We start from the raw sequence: 23198 nt of genomic DNA, 5'->3' as shown, positions 1-23198 counted from the left end.
ACATGACTGAGTTACTGAACTGAACTGATCTGAACTTCTCTGACCTTGTGTTTAATAAGTAATTTCTTAAAGATAAATTACTTTTATGTGCTGTCCTAAGCATGCAGCTGTAAGAAGGAACACATGTTCTTTGAGATAGAACTTCATGTCAGCATTCAATAAATATTTTACACCCCCATATTATATGATTGCGGCTTCCCTGGTGGCTCAGAGATTAAAGCGTCTCCCTGCAACGCAGGAGACCTGGGTTCGATCCCTGGGTCGGGAAGGTCCCTTGGAGAAGGAAATGGCAACCCACTCCAGTATTCTTGCCTGGAGAACCCCATAGACGGAGGAGCCTGGTGGGCTACAGTCCACGGGATCACAAAGAGTTGGACACGACTGAGTGACTTCACTCACTCACATATGATTTGTGGATTTCTTCAATTTCTTTGAGACACAAAAGAACTTTGCACTAGTTAGAGGTACATAATTTGTTTTGAAGTTGATTTTTCAGAATTGCGAGCTATTGATTAATATTAACTATATTTTAGTGTGGAATTTTAAAAGAAATTTGTATGAATTCAGATCTTATAAAGTATTCAGTAAGTATTTTTAACTTAGGCAGGTTTATTTTAGATATATTGAGATTCTCTCAGATAAAAACTCCTGTTCTCATAGAGTTTATGTCAGTGTGAGGCAGTAGATAATAAATATGTAAATATTATTTACCAGTATAAGGTATAAAATACTTCAGACCATAATAGCTAATAATCTAATTAAACTAGAAAGAATGTTTCCTCTTTATGACTTGTTTGATAAAAGCAGATATGTTAATTAAGCTTATTTGTAAGAGGTGATATCGTTAATGAATACGTATACATATATTTAAAGGTTGTTCAAACAGATGAAGCTGCAAGGAAACCGGATCATGTTCCTGTGAGCAGTGAAGATGAGAGGAATGCTATTTTCCAACTAGAAAAGGCTATTTCATCTAATGAAGCTACCACAAGTAAGGGGAAATCCTTATAAAACTATTTTGAGCTAACAATATTTTATTTTCACTAAGCTCTATACTCGGAGGTGAGGTGAGGTGAGGTGAAGTCGCTCAGTCGTGTCCGACTCTTTGCAACCCTGTGGACTGTAACCTACTAGGCTTCTCCATCCATGGGATTCTCCAGGCAAGAATACTGGAGTGGATTGCCATTTCCTTCTCCAGGGGATCTTCCCGACCCAGGGATCGAACCTGGGTCTCCTGTATTGGAGGCAGACGCTTTAACAGGTTGTGAAATTAAATCAGTAATAATAATGATATTACTTGATTTCATGATCATATGAAAGTCACTGTTCATCTTGAACTATAATTAAATTCACCAGTTTTCTCCACCATTTACCTTATCCTTAAAGGCTGATATGTAAGTCTGCTTTGTTTTTGTTGTTCTGATTCTTTAAATCCTTGAGATTCTGTTATGTCCTTGCTTTATAACTTACTGCTAGCATAATGAATGAAAAATGGAGTTCTTGTGGAGACTAACCCTGTGTGTGTGCATGTGTGCTTAGTTGCTCAGTCATGTCCAACTCTGCAGTTCCATGGACTGCAGCCTACCATGCTCCTCTGTCCATGGGGATTCTCCAGGCAAGAATACTGGAGTGGGTTGCCATGCCCTCCTGCAGGGATGTCCTAACCCAGGGATCAGACCCAGCTTTCCTGCAATGCAGGCAGATGCTTTACCAGCTGAGATTCCAGAGAAGCCGGACTAAACCTGAGACCCAGTTAAGTCACTTTAGGATAAAAAAATTATAGACAGATTTCTTCTTGGCTTCCATAATTATACACAGGTAATATAAATCTGACCTTTGTACACCCTTACTAAATGATCTTAAATATAGAAAACTGAATTTTTATTACTGAAAAACAGATCTGTACTAGCTTACGTTTTGAGACCTTCTCAGCATCCTTTAACTACATAAATCAGCAGTTTCCAAAGTTTGGGGATTTTACATAAAGGCCAGTAAAATTCAAGAAAAAAACCTAGATTAGCCAACTATTTAGGGCATCCCTGATGGGCTTAGACAGTAAAAGAATCTCCCTGCAATGCGGGAGACCCAGGTTCAATCCCTGTGTTGGGAAGTTACCCTGGAGAAGAGAATGGCAACCCACTTCAGTGTTTTTGTCTGAAGAATCCCATGGACAGAGTCTGCGAGCTACAGTTCATGGGGTCGCAAAGAGTCGGACACAACTGTGTGATTTACAACCAACTATTTAGCAAGTAAACAGTTGATATCCTAAGTTAATAATTAGAATTCTAGAAAAAACATTACCATTTCTTACTTTTTATTTCATCACAGATCAGGCTACACCTGTCTGCAAAATGATTTGGGGAACCACAAATTAATCTAAAAAACTTCCCCTAAAATACTTGTTTTTATTTGACCAGTTGACTCTATTCTTAGTTATCAGAGGTAAAATATTTCAGAGTATTACTTAGGGAATCGGTTTTTGAACAGTACCCAGTGTTGACTTTTTTATTGTAAACTGCTTAATAGTAAATGTACATGGCTTTTTTTTTCACTTTATTTATTTATTTTTTTGGAGGCTGATTACTATACAATATTGTATTGGTTTCATCATACATTGACATGAATCCGACACAACTTTATTTTTATATTTTTTAGAAAAGTTTTTTAATATCAAAATTTCTCTAATTTAGTGGTATTAAAGCCATCATTTTCATGTCCTTCAATAATTTAAGTTCTCTGACTTTTCTTTCTTTTTTCTTTTTTTCTTTTTTGGTATTTTTCAGTTACTTACAAAGCTAAACAAAACACAGAAAAGATTCTTCAACAGTAGTGAGCCCATATTGCTTTTTACTTAGTAAAGCCTTTATTACTTACTAGCAAACTTTGTTTTTCTGGTTATCATCAGGTGACCTTCAGATGGCAGTGCTTTCATTTGAAAAAGATGATGATCATAATGGACACATAGATTTCATCACAGCTGCATCAAATCTTCGTGCCAAAATGTATAGTATTGAACCCGCTGACCGTTTGAAAACAAAGCGCATAGCAGGTAGAATTATACCTGCTATAGCAACATCTACTGCTGCAGTTTCTGGCTTGGTGAGATTATTATTCTGTGAAAATGTTGCTATATCATTGCTTCCTTCCTGTCTTTCCTATTATACCACCCCTGTTATACCACTTGGAGATCTTAGAAAAGGAAGGATACTTACTGACCTTATAATTTAAAATTGTAAGGTATTTCTGAAAATACAGTAATCTTGTATTTTGAACTTTTACAGATAATGCAAACATTTTAAAATAAGCTCCATTGAGTTAGAGTATAATTTTTCTTATAAGCAGTAATCCTCTTAGTCAGTCTTTGTATCCTCCATACAATCCATGTGCTTTATTTTTCTTGAATAAAATGAACTATCCTAGACTTTGCACTTTGATAATGTTAGATTTTAGTTCTTTGCCTTAAAAAAATGCTGTTCTCAATAGTGACTTGGATTTCTTTCAATTTAGTCTTTCCTTAACAACTCCTTAACAATTTAGAATCTTTAGGACCATGCTAGTTATTATACTATACTGTAGTGTTACTCGTAGAAGCTATGTAGTTATTGTTCCTATTATTAAATGATTTCAGACAGCTGTATTTCTTGAGTGCTGGTGTCTGCTTTCAAAGTAGGAGGATTACATGGTCAGATTAATTAGACTTACAGAAATCTTTATTGCTCTAGTCTAATAACTACTTTTATACTCTACACAGAATTGCTTGAGAAGAATTCAGGAAAATTATATAAGTGCAATTAAAGCCATAGTTAGTTTTAGGCTATTTATATAATCAGACCACCTTCTTTTACCTAGGTTGCATTGGAGATGATCAAAGTAGCTGGTGACTATCCATTTGAAGCTTACAAAAATTGTTTCCTTAACTTAGCCATTCCAATCATAGTGTTTACAGAGACATCTGAAGTAAGAAAAACTGAAATCAGGTATGCATGAAGGTCTGCTTCATAATGAGAATGAAATAGTTTTTTTTTTTACTTTTTAAAAGGGAAAAATAATAGCTTTATCTCTCCTTTTCCTCTCTATATATACATATCTTTTCTATCACTTCAAGACAAGGTCATAACCCCATCTTCATGTAGCATTTTTTTCCTTTTCTTTTTTTAATTATATAATTGACTTGCAACATTAATTTACTTTCAGGTGTACAACACAATGATTCGACACCTGTATATGTTGTGAAATGATTACCACAATAAGTTCAGTCACCATCCATTATCAAACATAGTTACAGAATTTTTCTTATGATGAGAAAGAACATTCAGGATTTACTCACCCAGCAATTTTCAAATATGCAATATAATATTATTGATTAACTATAGTCACTGTGCTGCACATTATATATATCCATGACTTACCTTACAACCAGAAGTTTGTACCTTTTGATTCCCTTTATCCATTTCATTCATCCTTACCACCTGCCTCTGTTTCTGTGAGCTTGTCGGTTTTTTGTTTTTTTTTCTAGTTAGTTGATTGAGTTTTCTGGGGAAGAGAGATGATTTGTTTTAAATTCCACATATACATAAGGTGATAAGGTATCCGTCTTTCTCTGTCAGACTTACTTAGTATAATGTCTTCAAGGTCCATCTCTGTTGTTGCAAATGGCAGGATTTCATTCTTTTTACGGCTGAATAATACTTCACTGTATATGACACCACAATTTTTTATCCATTCCTCCAAAATGGACACTTAGATTGATTCCATATCTTGGCTATTATATAAACAATGCTTCAGTGAACATGGGAGTACAGATACCTTTTCAAGTTAGTGTTGGCATCTTCTTTGGATAAATACCCAGAAGTGGATTTGCTAAATCATATGGTATTTCAATTTTCGTTGTTTTTGAAGAACCTAAATAGTGCATTCCATAGTGGCTGTATCATTTTACATTCCCTCTAGAAATGTACAAGAGGTTGAATTGCTTCACATCCTTGCCAGCATTTGTTACCTTTTATATTTTTGATGATAACCATCCTAACAGGTGTGTGATGATACCTCGATGTGGCTTTGATTTGTATTTCTCTGATAGTAATAATGAGTGTCTTTTTATCTACCTATTGGCCATCTGTATGTTTGCTCTGGAAAATTGTTCAGGTCATTTGCCCATTTTGTTATTGGATTGTATGCATTTTTATTTTTATTTTTACTTTTTGCTGTTGAGTTGTCTGAGTTTGCTATATATTTTTGTGTATTAAATCCTTATCAGATATATGATTTGCAAATATTTTCTCCCATTTAGTAGGTTGCCTTTTCATTTTGTTGATTTTTTTTTCTATGTGGATTTTGAGTTTGATACAGTCCCACTTGTTTATTTTTTATTTTATTGCCTTTACTTTTGCTGTCAAATCTAAAAAATCATCACCAAAACCTAGTGTCAAGGAGCTTACCACCTAAGAGGTTTCTTCTAGGAATTTTATGGTTTTAGGTCTTAATTCAGGTGTTCGATTCATTCTAATAATAATTTTTGTGTATGGTGGAAGATAGGAATCCAGTTTCATTCTTATGCCTCTGGCATGAAGCATTGCTGACTAAACTGCTGCTAAGTTGCTTCAGTCGTGTCTGACTCTGTGCGACCCCATAGACGGCAGCCCACCAGGCTCTCCCATCCCTGGGATTCTCCAGGCAAGAACACTGGAGTGGGTTGCCATTTCCTTCTCCAATGCATGAAAGTGAAAAGTGAAAGTCAAGTCATTCAGTCATGTCCAACTCTTAGTGATCCCATGGACTGCATCCCACCAGGCTCCTCCATCCGTGGGATTTTCCAGGCAAGAGTACTGGAGTGGGGTAAAATAGTCAGCACACTATTAATCTGCCACATTATTCAGCATTGTACTTTCTTATGGTTTCATCTACATTTGCCTAACTCGGATGAATTAGAAGCCACCCCTAGTGTCTGACTAATGGATAATGAGAATAAGCATCTAGTTCTAAAAGCTGTATGACAAAGCAGAACAATTTCCTGGGACTTTCATTTTTTACAGTTTAAACTGGTAAGAGCAAAAAATTTGAAAATTACCATCTTGGCAAGAGTGTGAGAAAGCTTTACTCTCACACATTATTGATGAGAATATAAAATAATATAACCCATATTAAAACATATACAGCACTATATTTCAAACTTGCATAAACGGTTTCACTCATTTCAAATGATACATGTATAGGATGTTCATTCTGGCATTGTTTATCATAGCCAAGGATTAGAACAGCCCAAGTGTCCAATGATAGGAGACTGAAACATCCACACAGTGAAACTCATACAGCTGTTGAGAAACCAGACTCTCTTGCTAAGACACACTGGTTTATAATGAGACATTGGAAAAATAACAAATTACTGATAAAAATGGTTACCTGTGTAGTATACTGGAGAAGTAAGATTTTGGAATATTTTAAGTTATATTTTCCTTTTTTTTACTCACACATTAATGTCTAGTTAAATCACAAATAGTAGATTTCTGGGTATTTTTTATTATTACTCAAGGGAAGAAAATGTAAATGTTTTTGTTCTGAATATTTTTCTACAACAGAAATGGAATATCATTTACAATTTGGGACAGATGGACTATACATGGAAAAGAAGATTTCACCCTCTTGGATTTCATAAATGCAGTCAAAGTGAGACAATTATTCATTAGTTGCTTTGAGTCTTAGTTTTTATACATGATCTCACTGGTGTTCAGTCATGTCTGACTCTTAGAGGTTTTTATAAATACTATTTATCAGAAATTTGCTCTCTTTTTACTGGTTGTAAAACATTGTCACATACCATTTTCTGTTTGGATGAAGCTTTGATTGTTTCTCTTTCCGGCATTCATTTTTAGGAAAAGTATGGAATTGAGCCAACAATGGTGGTACAGGGAGTCAAAATGCTCTATGTTCCTATAATGCCTGGTCATGCAAAAAGATTGAAGTTAACGTAAGTATCAAACATTGTATGCAAGAGATTCTCAGAAATTGAAATATAATTTGGGTGTACACTAGAAAATTAAGTATAGAGATTATTGAAGTTCAGATAAAAATACATGATTTACTGTTATCTAATGACAGAAATAAAGACAGCGAACGTACCAAGCTCCATAGGCTACCATGGATTACAATATTCTTGTGAATTTATTATAGTTCTGAGTCAGCTTTGAAACTAATGGGTTTAGAAACCTGATTTGATCAATATACTAAGTAAAAGCAGATCCACCTCTTATGTGCAAGCACTGGGGATTAGGCTGGTGAGACTGAAGTATTAAAAAAAAAAAAGCCAATTGTTATTGTCATTCATTTATTCAGCACATTTTTTCGAAGAGTGCCTGCTATATCCCAGGTACTTTTGTGAGCATTAGGGATACAGCAGTGAGTGAAGCAAAGTCCCTACCCTTCTTGAGGAGGGACATGAATATCAGATGGTGGTAAGTGCTATGGAAAAATAAAGCAGAATAAAGGTGTGTTAAATTGCTACAGTATATTGGTATGTTGGATAATCTTGGTAATCCCTCTGTCTGTCATATTTTGATTTGATAAACTGACATTTGAGCAGAGATAAAAAGGAAGAGAGGGAGCAAAATCAGCCAGTCTTTATAGTGGTCTGCAAGGCCCTAAAAGTATCTGGTTCCCACTTACTCCTCTGAGTTCCTTTCATACTTCTCTGTCCTGCTCACAATATTCCAGTTATAAGGAACTCCTTACTTTTCCTTGAACATTCCATTCTCCAGCATAGGACCTTTGCTCTAGTTTTTCTCTTTGCTTACAACTCTTTCTGAGATGGCCGTCTGACTAACTCTCACCTCTGGTCTTTGCACTTCCTAAAGAGGCCCCTCTGAACCCCATCTAATACTATATTCCTGTCCACTGTCCCAGCCTAGCACTCCTAATCCCCTTTATTCTGCTCTACTTGTTCCCTTTCTCATAACATTTGTCACTAATAGTCACTATATTATCATCTCCCCCCACTAATAATATAAACTTCATTCACAAGAGCAGGAATCTGTATTTCCCATCTATATATTCATTTTTTAAAAGCATTGCTTACATTTTGGGTTTTTTTGCTATGAGGTTTTTTTTTGGGGGGGGTGTTTTTTAATAAATGATCTATATTCTTTATTATTACCAACAGAGGTAAAAATTGTTAGGTAAATCATTCATTTCCTTAATTATACGAAAGCAGATGAATTACTACATTTAAAAGTAAATTTAAACAAGATCAGATTTTTTGAATCTCTCTTTCATTTTACAGACTTTACCAAATTATTTGTCCTTGCTTATTTTTCTTAGAATGCATAAACTTGTGAAACCTTCTGCTGAAAAGAAATATGTGGATCTTACTGTGTCGTTTGCTCCAGATGCTGATGGAGATGAAGATTTACCTGGACCTCCAGTAAGATACTACTTTAGTCATGACACTGATGAACAGAAGTTGTCTTAAATTTAAGACTACTTGATTTTGGAAAGAATGCACTTAATTCAGGAACTAAAAAAGTCAGCTCAAAATGCTATGGATTTCTCTCTTTGATAAAGCCTTAATTTAAGGGAACCATCAGTAAAAAAAGAAAGTACAGTGAAGAATTGTAAAGGATTTTGAAGCATAGTATATACACTCGTGTTGTGCTTCATATGTGGATGTGATCACAAGCAACTTTGAACTGGAATGCCATTTTATAATGCTTACCAAAAAATTGTGTATTAACTTCTTTGGATGAAACGAAGGAAAAATTACATATCCAAGACTAGAAGAGATAAAACAAGAAATTGAAAGTTACAAATGTAATTATCCAAAATGTTTAATCTCATTTTATAAATTGTTGTTGTTGTTTAGTATTTGAGGCCCATTTTTCTCTTCAAATAGTACCTCTCAAGATGAGGCTTTGAATTTAACATCAACAGAGGAGGGGATAGTAGCAGTGGATAAAGAGTAGACATTTAGAACTGTACAAATGTTACCTCTGCTCATTTTACCAGAGTTTGCTATATCACTGTCTCTCCAAAATCAGGATCTTTGTTGACAGCATCAGTGTCGTAAGTCATGATGGCACGTGTTAACCGGAACTAAATGTTAACAATACTGTGTGAACTCTTGACAGCCCTTTTAGAGAATCCACAAATGCGAACAGATAAATATGGTTGGTCATTTGATTCATCAGTATGCCTTCTAATGTGGCTATTTTATTTATTTGGAATTCTAAACCTACCTGTCATAGTATATAAGACTAAAAGGTTTTGTAAATGGAGTGTCCTTAGAAGTAGATGAAAAGTAGAAATTAAAAAATTATCACTAGTTGAGTCTTGATTTTTTTTTTCTTCCAGCAAACAAATGGACAGAAAAACAATTTTTTTTATTTTAAAGGGAAATGTATTATTTAATTCCACATTCCCAGAAAGGGAGTTGACAAAGATAAAAATTTATTTTTTTAGATCTTTATTGATAGAAACTTTCTGTTTTCTGCTAGGAGCTATTGCAGGTATTCATAGAAATGCTTTCATTAAAATAACGTAAAGTATACTCAACACTGTAAACTCAGTGAAAACAGCAAGTGTTTCTTTTACTTCCAGTGATATGTGTCCTAAAGCAATTGGCATTTTGTAACCACAAAATGTCATTTCCTTCTAGCTGCTTTTCCTCTTGTTTTTCTGTTCAGACCATTAATAAATACTTTGATAAATTAAAAACTTGATTCACATCAGTATTAATCCAATTTGATATCTTTTTCTATTCCCGCCTTACCTTTCCTTTTATTCCACCTGTATATAGTTTAGTCAACCAGGTATATTATTTGATTCTTTTGTAAAAGCATCATCCCATTGGGAAAATATATTGGAATGGAGGTTGAGTTTGTATGATTAAAGGGTAATCTGCATTGGAGGCAAGGATAAGTGGACAGGATGAGTCTAAAGGAACTGACTACCTTTGAAATAAGCAATTAATTTTGGTTCATCATATCCTTCTCTCTCACTTCATGTATATTGTGAACACAGTGCTTAAAATTAATATTACTTAAAATTGAATTCAGGAATATCAAAGCTCTGTGGCTTGGAACATTAGAGGCTAGCACTAATAAAAGAACTTTCCTATAAGAAGTTTGTTCCACTTTTTTGTTTTGTACTCTACGACAGCAACTGATACTTTCTCGGTAGCCATTCAATAATTCTCAACTATGATCTAGTGTCTTACTTACTCTATATAAATCTCTACATCTCTTCAGAAGTAAATTTAGAACAGAACCATAAATCTCTACATCTCTTCAGAAGTAAATTTAGAACAGAACCTGGCTATCAATTCTTATTTCTGGAGATCAGTGCTTTAGCAGATATAAATACAATCAACAAAGATTTAAGTTCATTTTATGATTAAATGTGAAACCATTTTGTCATTGCTTTTTTTTTCCTATGGGTAACAGTATTGCTGTTTATTTCTTCTATTCAGTTCTGCTAAACTGGAAAGACAACATGAATTTAATGACAGGTTTTTTTTCTTTCATTGTTTTATTTCTGTACCATGAGATCCACTGCTGGTGATTGAAATACTAGGTGCAAAAATTAATGATTTTATTTTGTACAGTGCCGCTGAGTGGTTTTTTACTTACTAAAAATAATCAAGAAATTTGACATTATCTTTGTAAATCCTGTTCTGCAGTTGACTCTGGAGATTCCAGTTTTACTATTCATTTTATGAGTAGTATTGCTTTGGTGTTTCCTAGTTTTCAGGTTGTGCAGTCATGGAGATACAGCACTCACTGGATGTGGAGGGACATTACTTCCAAGTGCTTTTGGCTCCTGGAAATTCTGTTAAAACAATTGAGGGGGAAGATCTGGTAAATCCCAGACTGTTGGTCAGGGATTTCTAAAGCCCATTCGTTACTTTATAGAGTTCAGAGCAGTGTGTTACTAATGTATAAGTTCCTCTAAATTGTCCCAAAGGTAGAAGTTGGATGTAGATGTGTATTTTTATTTTTTGTGTAATATGATACTCCCTGATGGCGCCAGTGGTAAAGCATAAAAAAATGTCAGCAGTGTTTAGAGTTCACTAGTTTGTAATAATAAAGTGAGATCTTGAGGGGGGAGAAAAATCTCTTTACCTAATACCTTTCAACTGCAGTGAATATTATCAGAAATTTCATTATGATTGTAAATACATAACCATTTAGTATACAGTCATTAGATATTGCTTTAACTATTTTACTTCTAACAAATTCAAAACATAAATCAGGAAGTTGCAGTCTTGGGTGTCCCAGTAAGTAACCAGTCGATAATTTGTTTTTCTTGCCATGTGTTAGCTTTCTTTATTTAAGAAATTTATATGTATTCATATATATACACATTTGTGTGTATATACATATTCAAAACAGTACATAAGATACAAATACACAATTTTGGGAATAATTTTAAAGTAACTAGTTGTATAACAAAACTCTCAAATCAATACAACATTGACAGCAGCCCAGAAACTCCCGTTTATAGTCCCTTCCCATTCACAACCAGCTTCCCCACACATACCCTCTAGCAATTAGCACTATGCTACCTTTTGTGATAACTGTGTCTTTGTTTATATTTATAATGTTTCCTCCTATGTTTTTACCTAAACAATACTGTTTACTTTTGATGGTCTTTTAATTTATGTAAATAGAATTAGTATATATTTTCCTTCAAGATGGGATTCTTCTTTCATTCAATATAGGATTCATCCATGTTGTTGCTTGTAACAACTTCTTTCATCATCATGATGTATAATTTACGTTTACATTAATGTAACACTTTATTCATTCTGTTGACTGTGGACAGTGGGTTTTGGGGGAAGAGGGATCACAGTTGCACAGTGAACATTATTTTATGTATCAAAGTCTCTCGGTCATGTCTGACTCTTTGTGACCCCATGGACTGTAGCCCGCCAGGCTCCTCTGTCCTTGGAATTACCCAGGCAAGAATACTGGAGTGGGTAGTCATTCCCTTCTCCAGGGTATCTTCCCAACCCAGGGTTCAAACCTAGGTTTTCTGCCTTGTAGGCAGATTCTTTACCATCTGAGCCACGAGGGAAGCCCAAGAATACTGGAGTGGGTAGCCTGTTCCTTTGCCTGGTGCAACTAAGCTCTGTATGCCTAGGAATGGTCCTTGATCGTAGGATATTTACATCTTAAATTTTATGAGATTAAAACAAAATTTTTCCTGAGCATGTCATGCTTTTCCACTTTGCTCAGCTCCGGTGTTAACAGGTTTTTCTTTTGTTCTGTTTTGTTTTGTTTTTAATTTTGCCAATATTTTGAATGTGCAATTATATCTCGTTGAAGTTTTACTCTGCATTTCCCTAGTTGCTTGTGAAATTGAGTACATTTTTATATGTTTGCTGGCCACTCTTTCTTTTTTGTGAAGTGACTTTTAAATTCTTTTGCCCATTTTTTTGCTTGTGTTGGAAGATTTTTTTTCTTCTTTGATTCATTAAAGAACATTATATATCCTGTTCTTAGTTGGCCCAGTTCAGTTCAGTCGCTCAGTCATGTCTGACTATTTGCAACCCCATGGACTGCAGCATGCCAGGCCTCCCTGTCTATCACCAGCTCCCAGTTTACCCAAACTCATGTCCATTGAGTCGGTGATGCCATCCAACCATTTCATCCTCTGCTGTCCCCTTCTCCTCCCACCTTCAATTTTTCCTGCCATCAAGGTCTTTTCCAGAGAGTCAGTTCTTCATATCAGATGGCCAAAGTATTGGAGTTTCAGCTTCAGCATCAGTCCTTCCAGTGAACACTCAGGACTGATCTCCTTTAGGATGGACTGGTTGGATCTTCTTGCAATCCAAGGGACTCTCAGAAGTCTTCTCCAACACCACAGTTCAAAAGCATCAATTATTCTGCGCTCAGTTTTCTTTATAGTGCAACTCTCACATCCATACATGACTACTGCAAAAACTATAGCCTTGACTAGACGGACCTTTGTTAGCAAAGTAATGTCTCTGCTTTTTAATATGCTGTCTAGGTTGGCCATAACTTTTATTCCAAGGAGCAAGCATCTTTTAATTTCATGGCTGCACTCATCATCTGCAGTGATTTTGGAGCCCCCCAAAATAAAGTCTGCCCCTTTCCCCATCTATTTGCCATGAAGTGATGGAACCACATGCCATGATCTTAGTTTTCTGAATGTTGAGCTTTAAGCCAATTTTTTCACTCTCCTCATTCACTTTCATCAAGGGGCTCTTTAGTTCTTCACTTTCTGCCATAAGGGTGTGTCATCTGCATGTCTGAGGTTATTGATATTTCTCCCAGCAGTCTTGATTCCAGCTTGTGCTTCATCCAGCCTGGTATTTTGCATGATGTACTCTGCATATAAGTTAAATAAGCAGGGTGACAGTATACAGCCTTGACATACTTCTTTCCCTATTTGGAACCAGTCTGTTGTTCCATGTCCAGTTCTAACTGTTGCTTTCTGACCTGGATACAGATTTCTCAAAAGATAGGTCAGGTGGTCTGGTATTCCCATCTCTTGGTTGGCTATATAACTGCAAATATTTTTTTCCCACTCTGGCTTGCCTTTCCCTCTCTTATGATGTTCTTTGATATAAAGAATTTTTTAATGGTTATCTACTGAAGAATATCAAATTTTTTGTTTAAGGCTAGAGTTTTTTGTGAATTTTTAAAAATTGTTCTCTGAAGCCACAAAGTTAAAAGATACTCATCTGTACTATCTTCTAAAGCTTCCATACTTTAAGTTTTTAATGTATGAGAAACTACTTTTCTATATCCTAGGAAGTACCTCATCACCATTTACCGAAGTCTGTTCTTTTCTTCAGTGCCACCAAAGTCATGTGTCATATCCGTATATATCTTGCTGTATTTTTTGTTCATTTTCTATCCCTGTGCTGGTATACTGTCTTCATCACTATAGCTGATATATTATTTTTGATACTTGGTGGAACAAATCTTCCTGACTTATGTTTTGTAATGCATCTTGCTTATTTTTAGCCCTTTGTATTTTTAGTTCTCAAATTTCTAATTTCAAATATGCATACCCAGCACATCACAGTTTCTAATTGTCCTGCTGCAATTTTATATCTTTCATCTAACTGGACATGGAAAGCATTATTATTTAATAGTCTGTGTTTCAGTTCAGTTCAGTTCAGTTCAGTCGCTCAGTCATGTCTGACTCTTTGCGACCCCGTGAATCGCAGCACGCCAGGCCTCCTTGTCCATCGCCAACTCCCGGAGTTCACTCAGACTCACGTCCATCAAGTCAGTGATGCCATCCAGCCATCTCATCCTCTGTCGTCCCCTTCTCCTCCTGCCCCCAATCCCTTCCAGCATCAGAGTCTTTTCTAGGGAGTCAGCTCTTCGCATGAAATGGCCAAAGTACTGGAGTTTCAGCTTCAGCATCATTCCTTCCAAAGAAATCCCAGGGCTGATCTCCTTCAGTCTGTGTTTAATAATTCTCAAATATGAAGCTCTCTTGGGTGCTCTATGCTTGTTTCTGCTAATTCTCATTATCTTGTGTTTTTGTATGTGTGGTTATCTTTCCCTTTATATGAAGTGAGAGTGAAGTCGCTCAGTCGTGTCTGACTCTTTGCGACCCCATGGACTGTAGCCTATCAGGCTCCTCTGTCCATGGGATTTTCCAGGCAAGAGTGCTGGAGTGGATTGCCATATCCTTCTCCAGGGGATCTTCCCGACCCAGGAATTGAACCCGGGTCTCCCTCATTGCAGGCAGACGCTTTACCGTCTGAGCCACCAGGGCCAATATTATATTTGAAGACCTGCTTGTAGGTCTTGAACAACACAGTTTGAACTGAATGGGCCCACTTATGTGGAGATTTTTTTCACTAAATATATCTTGTTGTTGTTTAGTCGCTAAGTCATGTCTGGCTCTTTGCAACCCCATAGACTGCAGCGTGGGCTTCTCTAGTGGCTTCAATGGTAAAGAATCCACCTACAATGCAGGAGACCCTGGGTCGGGAAGATCTCCTGGAGAAGGGCATGGCAACCCACTCCATTATTCTTGCCTGAAGAATCCCATGGACAGAGGAGCCTGATGGGCTAAGTCCATAGGGTTGCACAGAGTCGGACATAACTGAAGCAACTTAGCATGCAGACTGCAGCATACCAGACTTCCCTGTCCTTCACTGTTTCCCAGAGTTTGCTCAAACTTGGATCCATTGAGTCGGTGATGCCATCCAGCCAACTCATCCTCTGTTGCCCCATCTCCACCTGCCCTCAATCTTTCCCAGCATCAGTCTTTTCCAGTGAGTCGGCTCTTTGCATCAGGTGGCCAAAGTGTTGAAGCTTCAGCAGCAGTCCTTCCAATGAATATTCATGGTTGATTTCCTTTAGGATTGACTGGTTTGATTTCCTTGCTGCCCAAGGGACTCTCAAGATCTTCTCCAGCACCACAATTCGAAAGCATCAATTCTTCAGCACTCAGCCTTCTTTATGATCCAACTCTCACATCCATACATGACTATTAGAAAAGCCATAGCTTTAACTATACAGATCTTTATTGGCAAAGTGATGTTTCTGCCTTTTAATACACTGTCTAGATTTTTAATAGCTTTTCTTCCAAGGAGCAAACGTCTTTTAATTTCATGGCTGCTGGTACTACATTCTACCTTTGAATTCTTTGAATGTTTTAGCTTTGCTCAGCTTCTCAGTGACTTTTAAAAAATCTATGAAAGCTCCCATGGTACAAGTGCTCACAGATGAAGAATGTTAATCCAAATCACTGTCCACAGTGATTTTGGTCCCAAGAAAGTAAAACTTTTTCCCCATTTCCACTTTTTCCCCATCTATTTGCCATGAAGTGATGGAACTGGGTGCTATGATCTTAGTTTTTTGAATGTTGACTTTTAAGCCAGCTTTTTCACTCTCCTCTTTCACCCTCATCAAGAGGCTCTTTAGTCCCTCCACAAAATACATACTACAGTATCTTACGATCCATGGAAATGGAACCTCAGTTATAGAGGACAGACTGTAAACTCATAGGCAGATTTTCAACTGTGCAGTAGATTGGTGCCTAATTCCCATGTTGTTCAAAGATCAACTGCAGTTTGATTCCTAACATGATACATTCATCTTCCAAAGACTTTTCATATACTTTGGTAAGCACTTGCTGCTGCTGCTGCTGCTGCTAAGTCGCTTCAGTTGTGTCCGACTCTCTGCAACCCCATAGACGGCAGCCCACTAGGCTCCTCTGTCCCTGGGATTCTCCAGGCAAGAATATTGGAATGGGTTGCCATTTCCTTTTCCAATGAATGAAAGTGAAAAGTGAAAGTGAAATCGCTCAAGTCGTGGCTGACTCTTAGCGACCCCCTGGACTGCGGCCTACCAGGCTCCTCCATTCATGGGATTTTGCAGGCAAGAGTACTGGAGTGGGTTGTCATTGCCTTCTCCATGGTAAGCACTTAGGCACTAGTAATTCAGGATCTTTTTGACACAATTTCAGGAACTGAGATTTTTCTGAGTCATACCCATGTGACTCAGAGCTGAGCTGACTGTACTAGTACCCCTACTTCCTGTTAATCCTTAGTTCAAAACTTCTTCAAACTTGCTATTGTGGACTGGGGTTACCAGAGCCAGAGCCCCCACCTCTTTGCTGGTACTACATTCTACCTTTGAATCCTTTGAATGTTTTAGCTTTGCTCAACTTCTCAGTGACCTTTAAAAATCTATGAAAGCTCCCAGGGTACAAGTGTTCACAGATGAAGAATTCATTTCCTTTATGAACTTCTATTTTCTCCCAGATACTAGCCTGATAATTATTCACTGACTTAGCTTTCTGATATCCAATACTTTTTCAAATACAATTTGTCCAACTTTCCTAAATATTTTCAAGTGAGAATGTTAATCCAAATTACTCAGCCCACTTTATTTAAAAATTTTCACTAGGCGTTGTTCCTCTTCAACTCTTAGGTTTTTTAGGAGAGTGTTTCTTTATTTCCAGCATAAAGTGTGGGTAATCCAACTTGATATTCTTTGTCTGTAAAGTGGAACACTATGGGCTACTTACATTTAATATAATGACTAATTTATTTCTGACATTTTATTTGGGGGGGATTTAATTTTTATCTGGCTTGTTCTATGGTTTTTCTCTATTGCTTTTTAAAATTTGTTTACTGTTAAAATTTCTGTGTATGCCAGGTATTATTAAACAGTTGTCTCTCAATTCTAGATAGCCTTCTGTATTCTAGAACTTTGTAAACCCTATTTGTCCTTCATCATCTTGCTTCCCTTAGGTTCCACAAATAGGGGACACTAGCAGGAGGCTGGAAAGCTGGAGAAAGGGAGAAGAGATTTTGACTATTGGCATTTGGTTCCTGGTCATCAGTTTATCACCTAAGTAATGGCTTTTCTTCCAGTAGTTGTGGTTGGTTCCCAGGCTCTACTTTTTTTCTGCCTCTCTTTAGGGTGTTTTTTCTAGATTTCCAGGTTCTAATAATCCTGTCATCTTCCCCTTAGTAATTATGTCCATTGCTGACATTTTCAATTCTCACAAAACCTATTTAACTAATTCCTGCCCTTAAATTCTTTCTTAATATAATAATATGGTTTTTCTTTTCATGAATTATACGTATTTTTTTCTTTACTAATTTAGTGAATTTTATCTTTTAATGATTAACTCTGTATTGCAACATGTGTATTCAGATTAAGTCTGACTAAAGTTAATCATCATATTTACATTTTGGAAGATGATAATTTCCAAAGATGGCCACAGTGATATTTGCCTGCTCATGTGATTTTCTCTTAGAACCTTGCAACCAACCATCAAGAGACAGAATATTTTCAGTTACTTTGAAACAAGAATTTATGACTGGCTCAAGTAATACTACAGAAAGCAGCATATGTAACTGTACAACTTCCAAGGTTAGTTGGAAGGAAAACAGTCTGTAATTTTAAGCTAGGCAAAAATGTGTCAGATATAACATAAAAAAGTGCAATCCACAGAAGCAAAAGTTGATGGGCTTCTGCTCTGCAAAAGATGGTTTTAAAGGAATGAAAAACAAAATGAAATATTTGCATATCATTTATCTGACAAGGGGCTTGTATTCAGAATATGAACAGAGCTGTCAAAACAAACAAATAACCCAATAAAAATATGGTCAAAATAATTAAGTGTATATTTTGCCAAATTAGATTACATGAATGGCAAATAACACATGAAAAAATACTCAACATCATTAATCATTAGGGAAATGCATATTATAACCACAGAGATACCACTACAAATTTAAAGATAAGATGAAGTGCTGGCAAGGATGCAACCAGAGCTCTCAGACATTGATGGTAGAGGTATAAAAAGGTAGGACCACCTGTGAAAAGAGTTTTACAGTTTCTTATAAAGTTAGACATACATGTATCATTTGACCCAGTAATTTCATTCCTAGATATTTTTTCAAAGTGAAATAAAGACTTATATTCACACAAAAATCTGTGTACAAATATTTATGTAGCTTAATAATTGCCCAGAACTGGAAATGACCCTAATATATTTAAGTTGGTTAATGGATGAGCAAACTGGTACCTCCCTACAGTGACATTTTCCCCTGTATTTATATACTATTCTATACAAATATGATAGTATATAAATAAAGCAGAGTGAACTATAATACACAACACTTGTGTGAATCTAGACATTATAATGAGTGAAAGAAGTCCTAGAAGATTCTGGACTGTGGTACCATTTATATGACATTCTGGAAAAATGCTGAACTATAGGAATGGAAAACAGATCAGTAGTTGCCAGGGACTGTGTCTGAGAAGAATTGACTAAAAAGAAAGGACATAGGGCATTTTTTGAGGTGATGGAACTTTCTGTATCTTGATTGTGGTGATGATAGTCAGAATTCACAGAACTATACACCAAAAATTTAATTTTATTGCATGCAAATTAAAATTTTTAAAGGAAGAAAAATAATCCTTGTATATAAGATATATCACACTTCGGATTATTTATTCAATTCACAGTTTCTCCTATAATGAAAGCTCCAAGAGAGCCATACTTAATTCTCATCACTAAGAATTCCTAGCCCAAGGACATGCAGCTATCCTTCTCTCTTTAAATGCTCTGAGTTCTCACATGAGAGAATGTGGGCTAACCTTTAGGATTAGAGACCACATGAAGAGAATGGTTCAGCCAGGCCCAGCTGACCACCAGCACCAGATGTGTGAATGAAGCCAACTTAGACCATCCAGCTCCAGTCAAGCCACCAGCTGGTTATAGTCCTACAAATGACATCAAGATGCTAGCAGAAGAACTGCCCAACTGAATCGAATCCAAGTTGCTGATGTGCAGAATTGTGAGTAAATAAAGTGGTCATTGATATAATCACCATGTTTTAGGGGTGGTTTGTTACATAGCATTAGATAGCTGACACAATATCATCCATGGAGAAAAAAAAAAAAAAACGTTTGGATTCCCCAGCCTCCCCCACCTTTTAAAAAATTATTTTAAAGATGTCACAGGAAATCCTTTTGTCTCTGGAGGAAAAAAAGAAAAGAAAAACACATTAATAGCACATTCCCAGAGATTTTTGCTAGGTGGTATTTTCTTATATAGAGTCCAGGTAATGTATTATGCCATCATATCTATAATAACATGTTCTTCATTTGTGGTTATATTGCAAGATAGAGAAGGTCAAAGATGAGGGGAGAGAGCTAACGGGACCAATAATTTATAGAGGATAGAGGGATACTGGGATGGGTTTTTTAAAACCATGTGTCGTTTTAAAGTAAAAAGTCAGATTAATATGTATAAATCAAAGGGAGAATGTTTCAGACTTAATAGTCAGAAAAAATGCTCTAAAATGAGAGCTAACCAAAAGTGAACTATGCTGCCTCAAAAATTCTTGAGACAGCTTCATTAGGAATTTGCAAACAAGTTGAATGGTCACATCTTAGAAATGTTTTTTGTATTGATTCCTATATAGAATGAGACACTACTGGGTAATTTTCTAAAGTTCCTTCAGACTCTGAGTTTTTTAAAACTATTTGTCATTACAAGAGTCATACCCATGTTTTAAAACTTGGACTTTTAAACTTGACTGTCTTTTTAATTAGTAGACTTTCCAGATACGCCCTGATGCAGGTAACCAAACCAAGTTGTTTTGCCTCATAATCTGTAGAAACAGGAGTTTGTTTTGATAACTGAATCCAAACGAGCTATGTTTTTCTCTGCTGCTTACAGCTTGTCAAGTGATTATGTGCACCAGGAATGGTTTAAAAGGATGGAAAGAAACTGTCATATCCAGCCTGCCCTGCATTGCCAAAAACTGGGCCAGCCTTGTGGTCACATGAACTGTGCACTGGCACTGGGTCCCATGCTTGGTTTAACAGTCTGCTGCCACTGCTTTGAAATTCTTAATAACTTATCAACAAGTGGCCCCACAAATTCTGTAGCTGATCCTAACTACAATCTTTATCTCTAGTTCTTTGCCACCCACTCAGTCCTTGTTATCTTGCACACTGCCTTCTGCCTTTACAGTAGAACAAGACTTCTCTCTCAAGTCATCTATGTCTAATGACCAATCCCAAGTTCCCCCTTAATAATCATTCATTTTCATCTGTCTCAAGCATCTGACACTATTGACAGACCATACCTTTAAATTCCATTCGGTTTCCATGACTGTATGGTTTTCTTCTTATCAAACTTATTTGATAAAGCTAAATAGAATGATGGAATGAAGCTAGTAGTTACAATATATGCCTCAGGGTTTTTTTTCTCCAGAGTGGACCTATACTGTATCTACCAGAATATAACAGACCATAGACTTTAATCCTATAGTGTTATAGGATTAATACTATATTATTAATACTATACTATAGTAGACTATAATCCTACCTGGTGGCTATTATAAATCATATATAGGTTTTTTGTTATTTTGTTTTCCTTTTTTTAATACAACAGTAAAGTGAAGAACATACCAAGGGTTTCATCAGCTGAATATATAAATGGTCGTAAATTTCCTCGCGTCTCCGTCACAAAATAATCAATGACACTGAAAAGATTTGGGAGTGTTACCTGTATAAAGAGAGGAAGAGAAGTCTCAATGTTGCCTGTGTTAATGACAGAGTAAGAGAAAGCTCAAATGAAATTTAGTGGAGATTACTATGTATTTCCTATCCTCCAGGAAATCATGTCAGTTCCTCACTTCAGTAGCTTACTGAATGTTCAAGATTTTACCTATTCATGAATTTTATTTCTCCTTAACAAGCATATCTTCTTCCCTATTAAGAAGTTACCCCTTTCCTGTTGTATACAGTTTGGTGGCCAATAATTGGATACTCTGATCCTTCCCAGTTGTTGCATGAGAGTGTGACTGAAGTTAGGCCCAAAAAGCTCCTCTCCTGCAATTTGACCTTGAGTAGAAGAACAAGAAAGCAGATTCCTAATCAGATGATGCTTAATACAAGTAACTGCTTCCTAGTCCCTAAAGGTTTCCTAGCCTTCTGGTCATGCTATGAGTTTTCTATATTCTCTCTCTCTCTCTCTCTCTTTTTTTTTTTTTGCTTAAGTTAGTCTTAAGAAAATTGGTTTCTTCTCCTTGAAACTAAAGACCCCTTTGAAGCCAGAAATCTTAGTATTTTAATATCTCATTGTAACAGGGTAATTCCCACCACTGCAGCCTAACATCAGAGATACTGTTTCCCCAGCATCCTAGACTGCAGGCCACACTACTTCATTCTCATTGGCTGAAACCAGTGTAGATACCAGTTTTTCCACCTGTATAATAGGTGCTGACTCAGGGTAGTGATCAAACTTAAATTAGGTGTTGTGTGTAGAGCATTTGGTTCTGTGCCTAACATAGTACTGAATGGTGATAATACTATATGTCAGTTGGGGTAGAAGAGAACAATCCTTTCTTCACTACTTGTTACTTTTAAAAGGGGAATTTCTGAACTTCTGCATGGTAGCTATTAAAGGAGCAGACACAAAGATTTTTCTTTTCCTGTTAGAAATAAGCATATAGGAATACTATATACTTCTAATTGGAGAATGTAAAATAGATGGTAAAAAATGTTTTTGTCTCCTTGAGACAATTGTATCAAAAAAGATTTTTAGAGAAAGAAATGGCAAGAATTGATAGAAGATGGTCTTCTACATTGCCTCTTACACCTCCTCTTGCATCTCGCTTCTCACCCTGGATGTGTGCCACCTTTAGTGCCTCTTAACATGGCTGTTTTTCACAGCACTGTGCTCCTAGGCAGAGAGTCTGCTTTTCCACCTTACTTTGAATTCTATAAGGTAGGTGTTTGGAAGGGAGCAGAAGAAAATCAACAACAAGGGAATAGCTACTTACAGGCTTTTCCAATTCAATAGTGTAGTTTTTCCCTATACTCATCACCTTGTAGTGCTTGATTCTTGGCAGGCTGAAAAACCAAAAGAAGTTCATCTCCATTTGAGTATAAAACAGGGTCAAATCAAACTAAAGTGAGTATAAAATATCACCTGAACAGTAAAAAATTATGTTCCCATGATTCTAGTTTGGCCAAAAAGGGGTGGGGGGTTTTATTCACCATTTCCTGTGTCTCTTTTTTTAGGGTGTTATACACTAGTGTTCTGTGTGTTAAGCTGATTCAGTTGTGTCTGATTCTTTACAACCCTATGGACTGTAGCCCACGAAGCTCTGCTATCCATGGGATTCTCCAGACAAGAATACTGGAATGGGTTGCCATGCCCTCTTCCAGGAGATCTTCTCAACCTAGGGATTGAACCCACATCTTTTATGTCTCCTACATTGGCAGCCGAGTTCTTAGCACTAGCGCCACCTGGGAAGCCCATTTATACACTTGGGATAAAGGAAACCTGGGTCATTGACTGGATGAATGAGAAAGAATAACTGAGATGAAAAAAGGAATCAAGAGCTGAAAATCTTTCAGGCTTTTTAATGCTAGTAATTTACAAAGTAGAAAACATAAAGTCCTATGTAGGCATACACAAATATATATTCTATATTAAAAGGGATATTCAATTCATTTTTGTACTCTAGCATTAGGCACACAATAAATATTTATAAAACTGAATTTTAAAGCATTAGTAACACATATAATAGTGCTGTTTGCTAGAACTAACTTCCACTGAAAGCAGAAGTCAGTATGTTTCCCTTGATTCATGTCAGTAGTGTCAGAACCAAGACTTCTCATTGTTAAAAAGTTAATAGCATTTATTACACCTCCATTTGCTTAAAAGACAAACTA

General features: G+C 36.3%; 2 protein-coding genes across 2 annotated transcripts in view; one reads left to right on the top strand and one right to left on the bottom strand.

Annotated features, from left to right (window-relative positions):
• Positions 1-10110, top strand: part of UBA6 (ubiquitin like modifier activating enzyme 6) — a 90071-nt gene extending 79961 nt beyond the window's left edge. Inside the window, exons 28-33 of the mRNA XM_040238290.1 lie at positions 874-991; positions 2906-3099; positions 3850-3977; positions 6576-6663; positions 6870-6964; positions 8311-10110. Of these exons, the coding sequence (XP_040094224.1) occupies positions 874-991; positions 2906-3099; positions 3850-3977; positions 6576-6663; positions 6870-6964; positions 8311-8461 (774 nt within the window). The 3' untranslated portion in view covers positions 8462-10110. The remainder of the gene's footprint in view (positions 1-873; positions 992-2905; positions 3100-3849; positions 3978-6575; positions 6664-6869; positions 6965-8310) is intronic.
• Positions 10111-20433: 10323 nt separating this feature from the next.
• STAP1 (signal transducing adaptor family member 1) overlaps positions 20434-23198 on the bottom strand; it is a 28643-nt gene continuing 25878 nt past the window's right edge. Inside the window, exons 7-8 of the mRNA XM_040238294.1 lie at positions 22301-22370; positions 20434-21021 (exon numbers count right to left, since the gene is read on the bottom strand). Coding sequence (XP_040094228.1) covers positions 20896-21021; positions 22301-22370 — 196 coding nt within the window. The 3' untranslated portion in view covers positions 20434-20895. The remainder of the gene's footprint in view (positions 21022-22300; positions 22371-23198) is intronic.

The sequence above is a fragment of the Oryx dammah genome, unplaced genomic scaffold (genome assembly GCF_014754425.2).
Source record: "Oryx dammah isolate SB20612 unplaced genomic scaffold, SCBI_Odam_1.1 HiC_scaffold_3, whole genome shotgun sequence".
Taxonomy (NCBI): domain Eukaryota; kingdom Metazoa; phylum Chordata; class Mammalia; order Artiodactyla; family Bovidae; genus Oryx; species Oryx dammah.
This window is presented reverse-complemented; position numbering and strand designations above follow the sequence as displayed.